The sequence below is a fragment of the Leucoraja erinacea genome, chromosome 30 (genome assembly GCF_028641065.1).
Source record: "Leucoraja erinacea ecotype New England chromosome 30, Leri_hhj_1, whole genome shotgun sequence".
Taxonomy (NCBI): domain Eukaryota; kingdom Metazoa; phylum Chordata; class Chondrichthyes; order Rajiformes; family Rajidae; genus Leucoraja; species Leucoraja erinaceus.
The window spans coordinates 8,760,914-8,776,789 of record NC_073406.1 but is presented as its reverse complement, the minus strand read 5'-3'; the positions used below and the strand labels follow the sequence as shown (position 1 = coordinate 8,776,789).

Sequence of the window (15,876 nt, the reverse complement as noted above, 5' to 3'; positions counted from 1 at the left end):
CTCAGATGTTTTTGGTGTTCTCCATGTATAACAATAATTGTCTTATTATACAGAGACGATATCTGTAGGGTAATCCCTAAATTCTATTTTGAGGCCTGATGATCCCGGTCTGTTCTGTTTGACTAATTCGTAATATGAAACGTTATATTCCTGTTGAATAAGTCATATAGTCCAGCCTTAAATTATGTACTACTGTGCCCTTAGTGCCGTGACCAAAGCCATCAGCATGACTGTTTTGTGTGTCAGTCTTTGCAGGGACAGAGCTGTTGCTGGAGACCAATTCCTTAGCAACGTTAGGGCAACACTCATATCCCATTTTCACCCAATTGTATGGTGGCTGTTACAGCTAGTTTGGCCAACTCCAAAGTTATGCCCACAATTAGTATGATCATATGATTATGTATTTGGTAGAGCTCTATACTGCCAGAGCTGCCCCATCCAGTTGAATTAAAAAAAAAAAAAAATTTGTGATCAGTCCGTGTAGGCACTGAAAAGTAAGCATCTTTTAGGTTGATGCTAGCCATGGAGTAGCCTTTGGAAATCAGTTCTTTAGCAGTTACCAGTTTCCATTTTGTACTGAATATATAGTACAATGTATTCAGGCGGCACAGGAATCACCCGTAAGGGAACAGTTGTGCCCGACTTCGCTCCCGCACCGGCCAGATTAAACACCATGGCTGGGCGGGAGACTATACAGAACAGAGCCGTTGGCTTTGACAAGTCAAAACGGCAGGAGGAGGGGTGGAAGGATATTCCCCCATAACGGCAAGTTTTAAGCCTGGACCTGCAGGTAAGTGATACTGCGGTCTTTATTGTTCCCATACTGTTCTACGGGTGGGGAAACATGTACAAGGCAAAGAAATCGACCAGAGCTGCGACAAAGCTGGCGGGGGAAGACCGCAGAGTTGCAGACGCCAGCAGCGGCCGGCGGCACAGGACAGTATGGGAAGAATAAAGACCGCAGTTTCACTTACCTGCAGGTCCAGGTTTAAACTGTCGCTACGGGGGAACGTCGTTCCACCCGCCTCCTGCCATTTCGACTTGTCAAAGTCGACGGCCCCATTCCGAATAGTCTCCCGCCCGGCCGTGGTGTTCTGGCCGGCGCGGGACCAAAAGTCGACACAGCTGATCCCACTTACGGGGCTTGTGCCTTCAGCTGCTGCTGGCTCCCGCAACTTTGCGGTCCTCTCCAGCCAGCTTCACTCGCAGCACTTGTGGACACTATTTTGTCCAGCTTCCCCCCCCTCTGTGTAAAACAGCGCGGGGAACAAAAAACTACCGCAGAGTAAGTCACTTACCTGCAGGTCGCGGTTTCAAACTTACCGCTGCGGGGGAACGCTCCACCCCGCCTGTCGTTTCGCAAGCGTGAAAGCGATATGACATGCATGCGTCCTGGAGGTGTTCTTCACGTAGTCACTCACGTGACTCCGAAGTAAAATTGCAGCTTTGCCAAAGATATATCTATATCGTGAGAGTGACATTTCTAAAAACTGATGCACCTATTTTTTGGCTGAAGATGGACACAAAGTGCTGGAGTAACTCAGCGGGTCAGGCAGCATCTGTGCAGAAAAGGAATGGGTCAAGTCCCTTCTTCATCCCTACGCTGTGCCAGACTTCGGTAGCTCGTCACTTTTACAATTGCGCTACCATTCACCCTTGGAGACTTGGCCAGTTTCACATGTACTACGAGAAGGTTTAACTTCCTGATATTCGCTTCCTTACTGTGGAGTAGAGCTTGGTGTGCACTCCTGACACCTCCCAGCGAAATGCCTGAGCACAATGAGAAGGAGTCCATTGATAAGCTTTGCTTTTGTAAGTCAATGTGCTGAGGCTGAGCCACTGTGCTAGTTCATCACCGCCCCTTCCATAAGGGTGCAGCCTAATGATAGACTCTGCACAACACTGAATGCTCAGGAAAGGTACTAGAGTTCAGCTTTCCTTGCTCAACATTAATCTGTACGGATTGCTTTGTGGGTTGGGTGGAGAGATGGGTGTGGCATGAATGGAGACAATACAAAGCAATTTCTTTGAAAATGATATCAAAAAAATACCGTGCAAATGACGACTGGTGGATTTAATTTGTCCCACTAATCGTTGACTGATTCTTTTACTGTTGCAAGCAACACACTGAGGCACATTGAGAAACACTGGACCTTAAATCCTTCGTAGAAGAAAATACATAAACAGCACTAACTGGATTTTATAGAGTACCGATTATTTACTCAATCACCATGAGCAATGAAATTCATCAGGTCTGTTTATATACTAGTAATAAAATCTCTAGAATTTAGTGTTAGCTTTATACTACCTCAGGGTTTCTTGGGCCCCATTTGTTTGCATTTAGTACAGTTGTGTCCCAGAGCTGTGCTAGTTGTTTCTGCTGTGAAACCAGCCGGTGTCACAGAGTCACCTGCTGCAGCCCGTCTGCCAGCCAAGCATTGCTACACAAGGTGCTAAGTGCACTGTTGCCACAACATGCTTCCCAGCTCCAAGCAACTGCAACAAATCCACTGCAGAATACGTTTGTGGCTCCGCTGTGTGGGGTGGGAAATCAGAGCAGCCAGCATTTTCCCCAACCAGTTTGGAGGCTGCACACGGAAATCTGTGAAGCGTTTAGCTTATTTAACCTTTGCTGCTGTTGCATTGCCATAAGTTTGCTATTTTTCTCCCCTTCTTTTTGTTGCAGCTCCCAGAATCAAGCTCTGCAGTCATTAACCGGGTCCATTCATGAGGACAAGACATATGAGTGCAATACTACAGAGTTCATGTCTATGTGGAAGTGCCACATTAAATACCGGCCATTGTTGGAATTAATTTGCCTGTGCGTGTGCGTGTGCATGTACATGTGTGTTTCAATGCATGTCCACATTGATAAATGCAGTGTGCTGGTGTCCATTTACATGGATACACCAATCTAGTGCAGTTTGGTTGCATCTCAGATTCTTTTGGGAACAACTCTGCAAAGAGTTGTGGATGTAGCTCAGTCCATCACACAGACCAGACTTCCCATCAACACAATCAAAGATGTCCCACCACTGTCATTCCTTCTTCTTCCTGCTCCTGTACGGCAGAAGGAATGTCAGCTTCAAAGCACACACTACCAGGCTCAGGAACAGTCCCTTCTCCTCTGTTATCAGGCTTCTGAACGGTACTTCCATAAGCTGGGGTACAGTCCGTTGAGCCCAAAGCTTTGGGTAAATATATGATGTCATTTTGTAGAGGCACAGTAGATTGGCACAGTAGGGTGGCACGATGGCACAGCAGTAGAGTTGCTGCCTCACAACTCAAGTGTCCCAGGTTCCATACTGACTACGGGTGCCGTCTGTACGAAGGTTGTATGTTCTCCCTGTGACTGCGAGGGGTTTTCTTCGGGATCTCCGGTGTCCTCCCACACTCCAAACATGTACAAGTTTGTAGGTTAATTGGCTTGGTATGAATATAAATTGTTCCTAGGGTGTGTGGGATAGTGTTAATGTGCGGGGATCGCTGGTTGGTGCGGATTCAGTGGGCCGAAGGGCCTATTTCCGCAATGTATCTCTAAACTAAACTACAAACTAATTGAAACAACAATATTGTCACAGAATCATACAGCACAGAATCAGGCCCTTCAGCCCACTGAGCCCACACCACCACTGACCACCCAGTCACAATAATCCACAGATCATGTAAGTAAGGCATGGCCAAATAGGTACCTTTTAAAAGTATCTTAATAAGGAGAGGATCAGTGATCTAATTGCCCAAAGACAGACAGATGTGGCGGCCAGTTCATCATTTTTACATTACGACATTTACATTACTAAACTGATATTCACATTGTTGACTAACAGTGTAACTGATCGTACATATTTCCTAATAGTATAGTCCCAAGCTCCCAGTGTCAGGACAAGTAATGAACGCTTCATCCGGCCAAAGAACCTGAGAGCCTCACGTGTTGGTGATTCCTCAATGAACACTCCCCATCCGCCATCCCCATCCAATTAGTTTTGGACGTCTGTGGCCAGCAGTGACTTTGCTCCCACCTTAGAGTCACAGAGTGACAGAGCACCGAAACTGGCCCAACTCATCCACGCCGACCAAGATGCCCCATCTAAGCTAGTCTCATTTGCCTGCACCTGACCGATATATAGAGTCATGGTGAGCTAGTTTGGAGACAGACGTGAAGAGAAAATTTATTGTGCTAACCATTCCCTCTCCGAAGATGAATCTGTAGGTTTCATCAGTTGCAATTAGTTTTCTTATTACAGGTATTGCTGGACTTGCACAGTAGATACTTGGATAGGTGGAAGGCTGGGAAGGTTTAGAGGGATACGAGTCAAATGTGTGCAGATGAGACTACCTTAGTGGGGCATCTTGGTCAGCATGGCTGGGTTGGCCGAAGGGCCTGTACAACTCTGTCTCAACAACTGGCTATGGAACAGCGTTGAACACTCTATTCTGCACTCTTTTCCTTTGCTCTACCTATTGTACTTGAGGTTGGCTCGATTGTATTAAATTGCATTGATTGTAATATATGATTTGACTGGATGGCATGCAAAACAAAGCTTTTCACTGTACCTCAGTAATACATGACAATAATAAGCCTAATCCTGAACCATCCTTACCTGTAAGTGGAGACTGGGAACCCAGTACGAACCAAACAGAATCCCGGAATCCAGGACAACAGACCTTCATGGTCAGATCAAGATCCTTGCACTTACAACAACTGGGACTTGAAAATGGCGCCAAACTGGCGACTCTGTATACTGTCTCAGTGTACTGCTGCTACACACTTGTATTGTATCTAAGATGATTGTCTAATATGCATCGAAGTGCTTATGTATAGAGATACTTGTACTGAACTGTATACAAAAATGAATGTCACTGTACTTTGGTACATGTGACAAATAAAGGACCATACCACACCATACTGGACTCTGAGCCGAGCAATCCCAACAAGTTTACCTGTTGCGCCTACTGGCTGTGACAGATTAATGTGCCACTGAGATGGCATAAAGGAGGCGTTAGATAGCAGCCGTTGCCAAAGCTTTAACCCATTACTTATCTTTACAGCTGCTTGCAAACCTCCTGCGTACTTCTAGCATTTACCGTGACCTTTCAGAATTATTTTTGTTAACTACTCTGAGATGTGCAATTATTTTTATGATGTTAGTGCTCTGTGGGGCACTACACTTAAAGGTCTCTGTGAGCATCTGTAATCGACTGCATGAAAGTGGCCCATCAAGATATTGTCACCTCAGCAGCCTGGCGGTCCTTGCTCCCAGACCAGCAGCTTGTTACTGCAGCAACCTCATCCGTGGAGTCTGAGCAAAATGATCTAACAAATGCTTGCAGCCACTCCGCAGAGACGGTTCATTGTACTGAACGTTACACAGTGGTACTTGTACCGATACACTGCAACTCATACCCACCTGCTCTCAGTTATCTTCTCTTGTGACTCTGTCCCTTTCTCACTCAGCGTTTTGCTGGTGGATTTCTTGCTTGCTTTCTGCGTTTGAGAAGAAACAACACAGTTATTTTTACAGCAGGGTGTACAATACACATCCAGTTTAAGTCATGTCATGGTCTGTGCTCTCACTCCATCCCCGTTACTGCAGCAAATTGCCCTTTGCCAATTTGGTTATCCATGCAGTGGCATGGTGGTGCAGCGGTAGAGTCACTGCCTTTCAGCGCTAGAGACCCGGGTTCCATCCTGACCTCTCGGTGTTGTCTGTACAGAGTTTGTACATTCTCCCTGTGACCTTGTGGGTTTTCTCTGGGTGCTCCGGTTTCCTCTCACACTCCAAAGACATGCAGGTTGGTAAGTCAATTTCCCAGTTGCCAGGGGCCTAGGATTCCTGCCCTAAATGTCTCAGACTTGCCCTGTAAAGAGCTCCTCCAGCCCTATCTCTTTGACCAAGCTTCTGGGACCTCAGCCCAATGTCCGTAACGAGACTTCATGTCAAATTGTGTTTTGTGTAATTCTTGTGAAGCACATAAGGAGAATTTTGTTACATTACGGATGCTTTAAAAATAGAATAAATAGAAGTCAGCCATGATCATATTGAATGGTGCTGGCTCGAAGGGCCGAATAGCCTACTACGTCACTTGTTTTTCTATGTTTCCATGTAACAACAAGTGACCCGAAATGTCATCCATTCCTTCTCTCCAGAGCTATTGCCTGACCCGCTGAGTTACTCCAGCTTTTTGTGTCCATCTTCGGTTTAAACCAGTATCTGCAGTTCCTTCATACATATTTCTTGCACTACATATAGTTAGATGAATCACCTGACCATCATAATGTAGTTATGGGATCTTGCAGTATGTAAATTGACTGCCGGGTCTATCTACACTACAACACTGAGGACATCTCAAACAGTATTTCATGAGCTGTAAAGTGCTTGGAGACATCCCGTGGTCTTAAAAAGCTCTGGATAAATGCATGTCTTTCAAGTCTTACTTTTATCACCATACTGCGCTTCCCTATTTAATGATTCAGTGAGAACTTCAGAATCAACGGGGACAGTGAATCTCAATAGTCGTTAGAAGTACAGCCACGCCAGACCGCATGCTTCTGGTGCATGGAGTGCAGAACCCCCAACAAATGCCACACTGTGAGGTGACTGCTTGATGGAGATGTTGTCAGCAAGAGGCACCAGCATCAGCCCAGCTGGGATGGGTCGTGTGGTGGGATCCGCACAGCAGAGCCAGCGAGGAATCTTGAAAATGCAAAATTGAATGAATTAATCCTCTTAAATTTAACTAAGTCTCACCCAGTGAGGCAGGAAAGATTAGCGGTGAGGGAGTGCCCCCTCTGTGGTAAGCTCTCCAAGAAAAGCTCTGAAGCTTTCTGTACGTGCTGGTGGGCCCAAGTATCTCACAGGCTCAGAAAGTGGTTGGCGAGGGGAGGAGGGAAACATTTATAAAATATGCTTTTTCTCTTTGTGTCAAGTTACCTCCCAGCCCGTCCTAACGCAACCGTGCAAGACTGTGCCTCTATCAGTCAATCAGCATCCCCAGGCACGGTGATCAAACGTCACGCTGCCTCGGAAAGGCCAGCAGCATAATCAAGGACGAGTCGCACCCCGGTCACTCCCTCTTCTCCCCTCTCCCATCAGGCAAAAGGTAGAGAAATGTGAAAATGCACACCTCCAGATTCAGGGACAATTTCTTCCCCATTGTGATCAGGCAACTGAACCATCCTACCAACAACTTAGAGAGCAGTCCTGAGCTACTATCTACCTCATTGGTGACCCTCGGACTATCTTTGATCGGACTTTATCTTGCATTAATGTTATTCACATTATTTCCTTTATCGTGTATCTGTACACAGTGGATGGTTGGATTGTAATCATGTATTGTCTTTTCGCCAACTGGATAACACACGACAAAGGCTTTTCACTGTACCTCAATACACATGACAATAACCTGAACTCAAACGCAAGAAGTCAAATGGGTTGCTTCATTGCCTCACTCCAAAGACTCACTCCAAAGACTCCTTGTATTGAGCTTAGAGAATCGTTTTGTTTTGAAGCTTTTACCTTCTCCAGTTCATCCAGAATCATGAAAGGACGATAACAGTGTGAGGGAAGAGCAAGTTCAATGTTCCGAAATGCCGCGTAACCTCTCTCTGCTCTCTGGATGACCAGAACGGGAACGGAGTCTTCCTCTCCTACGGAACAGAAAGAGAGAGTTAGATTTAGCTCTTAGGGCTGAAGAAATCAAGGGATATGGAGAAAAAAGAAGAACGGGGAACTGATTTTAGATGGTCAGCCATGATAATATTGAATGGCGGTGCTGGCTCAATGGGTCGATTAGCCTACTACGTCACCTATTTTTCTATGTTTCTATGTAACAACAAGAGTCCAGGCATTCACACTGACTGCTGTTGTCCCAGCATGATAAAGGATCTAAGTCTAAGTCTATGAGCAACCCACATCTGACAGCCCACCCTATCGAGCTCAATCTGACATTTTGATGTGGCTTTACACCTATCATGTGCACCAATGCCCAGTGACCCAACTCAGCCTGAGCTAGGCACACAATGCCGGAGTAACTCGTCGGGTCAGGCAACATCTCTGGAAAAAAAAGAAGAGGTTACATATTCTTCAGACCCAAAATGTCACCTATTCTTTTTCTCCAGAGATGCTGCCAGTCCCGCTGAGTTACTCCAGAATCTTTGGTATAAACCAGCATCCACAGTTCCTTCCTACTCAGTTACCCAACCTGTGTTTATACAGTGCCCTTAACATAGTAAAAAGTTACAAGTTGCTTCATAGAATGTCATCCGTCAAAGTTTGACTCAGAGTAACATAAAATGATGCTGGAACATACAGCATGACCAATATCTAGGCCAGTGAGGCAGGATTTAAAGACTGACAAAGGTGGAGATAAAGATAGAAACAAAGAACTGAACAAAAAAAAGACACAAATTGTCAGAGTTACTCAGCGGGTCAGGCAGCATCATATGGATAGGTGACGTTTCGGATACCGAAATAAAATATTCCCCAGTGACTTTTTTGGAAAAACCTGTCTAACTTTTGATGTTTTTTCCAACTAACGACTGCCTACAATTCTTGAAATAAGTCCTCTGCGGTTATCCGTGCTCCATGCAGTTGGACCTCGCTTTGAAATCTATTTGTTTGCATCATAGTCATAGAGCACGGAAGCAGGCCCTCGGCTCAGCATGCCCAAGCCGACCAAGATGCCCTATCTACACTACCCCCACCTGCCAGCGTTTGGCCCATATCCTCCAAAACCTTTCCTATCCATGTACCTGTCCAGATGTCTTTTAATTGCTGATAGAGTACCTGCTTCAACTACCTCCTCTAGTAGCTCAATCCATATACCCTCCCCCTCTGAGTGAAAAAGTTGCCCCTCAGGTTCCTATTAAATCTTTCCCCTCTCACCTTAAACCTATGTCCTCTGGTCCTTGATTTCCCTACTCTGGGTAAAAGGCTGTGCCTTCACTATCTATTCCCCTCATGATCTTATACACCTCTATATGATCACCCCTCATCTTCCTGCGCTCCAAGGAAAAAAGTCCTAGCCTGCCCAACCTCTCCCAATAGCTCATGCCCACAAGTCCTGGCAACATCCTCGTAAACCTTCTCTGCACTCTTTCCAGCTTAACAACATCCTTCCTAGGCCAAGGTGACCAAGACATGAACACAATACTCCAAATGCAGCCTCACCGACGTCTTGTACAACTGCAACATAACATCCCAACCTCTATACTCAATACCCTGACTGATGAAGGCCAAAGTACCATAAGCCTTCTTGACCACTCTAGCCAGCTGTGACGCCAGTTTCAAGGAACTATGTACCTAAACTCCTTGATCCCCCTGCTCCACTCATGCACTCCTACTGTGCATTTGTAGCATGGAAACGTATATTCAACTCATCTGGTTTCAAGTTGAATGTCTGCTTCCAACAAACCTCGGCCTGGCTTTCTTCATTGCAACTTATTAGAATGAACAAACTTTTCCAGCTTCCTGTGGAAAGAAGCTATGTCAAGTAGCTCAACTACGTTCAGGCTTCCAGTTTATTGCTCACTGTGAGTTAACATGTATCTCCTGAACTCTCTTACATACAGGTAGGTGATCATCTGATATTAATGGTCCTTGGTTCTGATCTACCGGCAGGACCGACTACTCTTTTCTTGGCTAACGCAAGAGTGTTGTGGGCTTATCTGCCAGCTTTCTCTCACTGAGGTAAAGACCCAGGGTATTCTTGCCATCCTCTGCGTTATTCACCCCACCACAAAGAGGAATCGAGGAAATATTGTTCCATGGACTTTGCTGAGATAACGCGGCATGGGAGTGTGCATAATGCCCGGTGGGTAGTAATACCAGTGCACTTCTGCTTCCTCAGCGGCAGCATCACCATGATATTCACTGACTTAAGTCACGATGCCAAACACAGTGGAAACCATTGATCGTGCCAGAAGTACAGAGAGATAAATCTGTTTATGTTAGCAAACAGCTCACTTCCATGCTGTCTGACACTCAGAGTCAATCACCTAATCCTTTCCCATCTGTTCAGATTTTTATTTCTTTAAGATTTAAAAAAAAAACATACACACAATTAACTCCTCAGAGCAAACGAGGGGCTTAGCAGCAAATGCCAAGGATGAGAGAATCATCTGCGGTAGGTTTGGTGGTAACCCTGTACTGGAAAGCGCTGGAGTCTCTGCTTACAACAGCTTTCCCCTTTGCCCCAGCTTCTATCTTCATTTATTTAAAAGGCCTGGAATACAATCAGAAACTCGGTGTTTGCTTCAATCTGGAGGCCATTTTCACTGGGTAATAGGTCAGTGGATGCGATGCATGAGACGTGCTCCGAGCTGCCCTTTGCTTTGCTTACCACAAATGTCATATATATTAGTAAAGGTTTTTCAAATGTGATCTGGACAAATGAGCGGTTGCATTTTTGGTGAAAGGTGGTCACCTTTGTTGCAATTAGTGTTATTCCGGATGCTAAGCATTACGTGTTTGCACGTTTTCCCACAGCACACATGTTCTTCTTCTCCTGGACTTTCCCCCCTCCTGTCCTTCCTTCAATGGCAGCATCCAGGACAAGGGGTCACAGTTTAAGGATAAGGGGGAAATCTTTTAGGACCAAGATGAGATCAACATTTTCACACAGAGTGGTGAATCTCTGGAATTCTCTGCCACAGAGGCCAGTTCATTGGCTATATTTAAGAGGGAGTTAGATGTGGCCCTTGTGGCTAAAGGGATCAGGGGGTATGGAGAGAAGGCAGGTACAGGATACTGAGTTGGATGATCAGCCATGATCATATTGAATGGCGGTGCAGGCTCGAAGGGCCGAATGGCCTACTCCTGCACCTATTTACTATGTTTCTATAAAGTTTCCACAAACTAGTAATCAATTGTTGTATCTGAGCGTACAAAGTCAGTGTTGGTAGTCTCTGAAGCTGTGGTAGGGATAAACCTAGTGTTCAACCGACACTTGGATTAAAGCAATTTTCTGTTGAGATAGTTCGGCAGTGGTTGTCCAAGCCTTAGTGTACAGTGGTAACATCTCCTACCATCCAAACTAGGGTCTTGTAACTCTGAGTCCTAATGTCTCTCAGCGAAAGAGTACTTGGCATAGTACCCAAGTAAGGTTGCTCAACAGAATGTGGGATAAAATGGTTGTCTTTATTGAATATATCGTTGACCAGTACGCATCTTCCTCAAATACTGTGCATCCAACTATATATTTTTCTCAATAAAATAAACGCCTAGTCTGATTTTGTTTTATGTCCACAGACAACGGAATCTGTTTATCTGATCATCTCATGCTGAAAATGCCTTCTCCCTCTCGCTCCTGAATAAGTTTGACGTAGGACCACTGGAGACTGGCTGGTTTTTAAAAAGGGCAGAGCTTACTAAATCAGGTTATTGTCGCTAATAATCAGAACTGGTGCTCATCCTAAATTCTTCTTTAAAGAAAAATTCCTCAGAGTTTGTGAAGTATGAAGGGCACAGGGTTGCACAGTGGTGAAGCAGATTGCCACCTCGAGGGCTTGGGTTGGACTCTGACCCAGAGTAATGGGATGACTTCTTCTGCTCTGCTCCGAGGCTCTTGTTGCTGAGTGTCAGCTGTTCCTTCACCCCTCTTCCTTCCAGCATTAACTGCGCTGGCTTCAGTCACGGTTTGTCAGCTGCGAGGGACAATCTTATACAAGACCAGTCTGGGAAGAATTGACGGCAAAGGAATGGGTTTCTCATCAGCCTGCCTTGCAGCACATCAAGTGGGGGGGGGGGGGGGGGGGGAGGGATATGGACTATGTGCGGACAAATAAGAGTTAGTCTTGGCATCATGTTCAGCGAGGACTTGTTCACATGCTGTAATATTCTGTTCATTGCACCTGGCTTTTAATGAATAATTTCATTAAAAGGAGGAGCCTCATCCACACGTGTTCAAGAAGGAACTGCAGATGCTGGAAAATCGAAGGTACACACCAAAAAGCTGGGGAAACTCAGCGGGTGCAGCAGCATCTATGGAGCGAAGGAAATAGGCAACGTTTATTAGGCCTGAAACGTTGCCTATTTCCTTTGCTCCATAGATGCTGCTGCACCCGCTGAGTTTCCCCAGCCTCATCCATACAATCCACCCATTCATGACAAATAGGGCTGAGAGGAATCATTCTCGTCCAAGGCAAAAGGCTAGTCCCAAGGTGAACAAAACATTGGGCCAAGGCTGAAAATGGAGTGTGAAGGCACAGTTTTCCACAATAGCCAGAGATGGCAACACTGGTGAACTCACTGTTTGGTTGCTGTTGGTACATCCCAGACAGTACATTTCTGCATGCTGGAGCGATCTATAGATGTAGTGGAGAGATAGTCCCACTGGTGCATGAGTGGGCAACACTGCCAAGATAAACTGATAGATGATAAAAAATGAGCAAGCCAAGGCTGGCCTCTAGGTGGGGCTCAACAGATAATCTGCATTCAATGCCGTTTGTATTGGATTTCCCTGAATTGCAAACAGTGTCGAATTGTATTCATTTTACTGACTAAAATCTTCCAGAACTTTTTTATTTGTTATTTTAGCATTTCAGTTTTAGTAGCTGAATGTAAATAGCACGGCTGTCCTGGAGGTATCTCTGGGCTGTTCAGCCGGGTTGATGGCTTCGCAGTCTGGACCTTCAGCACGGCACAGTTAATGCCGTTCACTGGCTACACACACGGAGCACAGTCCACAGACACAGGGTCACCAGCAATCAGCAGCGAGGAATGCAGCTGAGAGGAATCTGCATTTGCTTGGTCTTTTCGTGACCTCAGGATGACTTAAACGGTCTGTGCAACCTAATGCAGTACTCTGGCTTGCAGTCACTGCCGTAACAACCAGCTTCATATCACCAACATTGCGATAAAGATGAAATACAGGAACACCACCGATTATCCGGCAACTGATGGTCCGGCATCTCCTTCAATTCCGGACAAAATGTCGAGAGCTTTTGGGATGTGTGCCTCCGTCTTGAAGACGTTAATTGTTTACTGTTTGTTAATTGTTAATTCTTTACTTAAGTTTCTAGCAGTCCTTGGTGCTTTAGAGACACCGGAGGGGTATAATTAGTGGGTCAGAGGTGTATTGTTTAATTATTATTATATGACCTCCTTTGGTTCAACAAAATGGATAATCTGGTTAGGCTCTAGAACCAAGGGTGCCGGAAAATCAATGGTGTACTTGTATCTGCTTGTGGGATAACTGCTGGCCTGGAAACTGAAATGAATCACTTTGCTTTGTACTTGAAGTAATGGCACAGGATGCTACACCTATGCAACTACTAAGGGCGGCAAGGAGGCATTGCAGTAGAGCTACTGCCTTACAGCGCCAGAGACTCGGGTTCGATCCTAACTACGGGTGCTTGCCTGAACAGATTTTGTACGTTCTCCCCCTGACCGGTGTGGGTTTTCTCCTCGATCTTAGTTTTCCTGCCACACTCCAAAGGCATAGGTTTGTAGGTAAAGTGTTTAAGAAGGAACTGCAGATGCTGGAAAATCGAAGGTACACAAAAATGCTGGAGAAACTCAGCGGGTGCAGCAGCATCTTTGGAGCGAAGGAAATAGGCAGCGTTTTGGGTTGAAACCCTTGAAGGGTTTCGGCCCGAAACGTTGCCTATTTCCTTCAAGGGTTTCGGCCCGTAACGTTTCTCTGAGTTTCTCCAGCATTTTTGTGTACCTTAGGTTTGTAGGTAAATTGGCTTGGAGTAAAATGGAAAATTGTCCTTGGTGTGTGTGTGTGTAGGGAAGTGTTAATGTGTGGGGATCGTTGGTCAGGGCTGAAGGGCCTGTTTTCCGCGCCGTGTCTCTAAACTAAACTAAAGACCCAAGGGAACACGGTTTAAAGTTGCATTCAAAGGCACTAAAGCTGGATGCTGCTATCATTGGAAGTGTTAGTATAAATTAGATGGGATTGAGTCCACAGCCGGGGACAAAAGGACTAGTGAGCCAAGATTTTATAATTCAGGTAACTCAATGCAGACTGGGGAATCAAGTGGGGACCATGTTGAATCTACAACTCATTTCTGAACTGCCTTCAATAAATGTCATCAGAAGAGACACACAGGTCTCTCTGGTAAGACTATCGTGCTACTACTGAACAGAATAAATTGCTACCATCACCAATGATTCAATGATAGTTCATTGTCACATGTACTTAGATATATTCTTTGTATTCGTATAGTATCCGGTAAAATCATACAGCAGACCTCACCTAGGCAGTACACAAAGTCTCCACGTTTCAGGCGCAAACAAAGCTACAAAAGGTTCATCAAACACTTATCTTCCCCTATGTTCTCAGCGGCCACTCACCGGGTCCCCCCTTTGTTTTTGGGGCGCCCCGCCAGGTCCCCCCTTCGTGTCGGAGCCTTCCGCCGCTGTGGGGTAGAATCATCTTACCTCAACCAGTGAGCAGTGCTGAACTACTATCTACCTCATTGGTGACCCTCAGACTATCCTTTAAGAAAGAACTGCAGATGCTAGAAAAATCGAAGGTAGACAAAAATGCTGGAGTAACTCAGCGGGTGAGGCAGCATCTATGGAGAAAAGGAATCGGTAGCGTTTCTGGTCTTCGTCAGACGGATCTCGACGCGAAATGTCGCCTATTCCTTCTCTCCATAGATGCTGCCTCACCTGCAGAGTTCCTCCAGCAATTTTGCCTACCTCGGACTATCCTTGATCAGACTTTGCTGGCTTTACTTTGCACTAAACGTTCTTTCCTTATCATGTATCTGTACACTGTCAATGGCTCAATTGTAATCATCTATTGTTTTCTGCTGACTGGACAGCACGCAACAAAAGCTTTTCATTGTACCACAGTGCAGGTGACAATAAACTAAACTGTAAACATCCCCGGAGCCTTCTGCGTTCTTTAATGTCCACTCAGTGCATTGAGTGTAGGATTGTGCGATTACTTTTTAAAATCTTCTTAACGTTTGGAGTCTGGCCTCAGAACCCATCATCTATGCGTGGTGTAACCGTGTCATTCAGAGGGTCCTGTGGGCTTGCAAGGAGGAAGCTAATCTCAATGGTAGCTCACGGGGGAAGTGAATCTAATATGGAACAATCTCGTATAGAGTAGATGATCCTGGATTTAATTTCTGGCCTTTGCTGATTTCCTAATCTCAAAGGGAGCAGCAGTAGGGTTAATTAAGGCAGGAGAGAAGGGACTACCAGTTCCTGACTGCAATGGAATAACCAGCTGGAAAGAGCATAAAAAAAACGCATGCGTTAGCAGAATAGCTCACTCAGATTGTCCAAAACTGTATAATGGGAGAGGTACCAAACGACTGCTGCTCCCAATGGAACCGTGTCCAATAATAGTGAGTGGTCTGTGGAAGGTTTATTAAACTGGTGATATATGGGGCCAATGTGTTGTGCACAATAGAACAGACCACAGAGAATAGTGCTGATGGACATCAGACGGTTTTGTCATCAGACTTCGGCCAGTCGATGAGGGGGCCCAAAAGAGATTGGGGGTGGGGGATCAAGTGGTGAACAGAAAACGGAAGCGGGACCTACATGTGACGGAAGGAACTGCAGAAGCTGGCTTAAACCGAAGATAGACAAAAATTGCTGGAGTAACTCAGTGGGTCAGGCAGGTTCCCTGGAGAAATGGAATTGGTGATGTTTCATTCTGGCCCGTCTCCCTAAGGTGACCTACATGTAGAGGGATCCACGCTCCATTCATGATAGCCTTGGACTGCTCAGTGTTGCTGGGGCATTCCTCATATTTATTGTGAAGGCCTCTCACTCCACAAGTGGCCTGCACCATCCTTGGCCCACAGATTCACACATGTAGAGGGATCCATGCATCATACACAAGAAGAAGGACTCCGACCTGGAACGCCATCCTTGCCCATGATTCAGCAATGTATAAGTAGATCTA

At 45.6% G+C, this 15,876-nt stretch overlaps 1 protein-coding gene across 4 annotated transcripts in view; it reads right to left on the bottom strand.

The window, feature by feature from the left end:
• LOC129711611 (MORN repeat-containing protein 1-like) overlaps window positions 1-15,876 on the bottom strand; it is a 156,634-nt gene that overhangs the window by 29,199 nt on the left and 111,559 nt on the right. For all 4 annotated transcript variants that reach the window (XM_055659379.1, XM_055659376.1, XM_055659377.1 and 1 more), the window contains 2 exons: window positions 7,518-7,648; window positions 5,409-5,485 (listed from right to left, as the gene is read on the bottom strand). In XM_055659379.1, coding sequence (XP_055515354.1) covers window positions 5,409-5,485; window positions 7,518-7,648 — 208 coding nt within the window. The remainder of the gene's footprint in view (window positions 1-5,408; window positions 5,486-7,517; window positions 7,649-15,876) is intronic.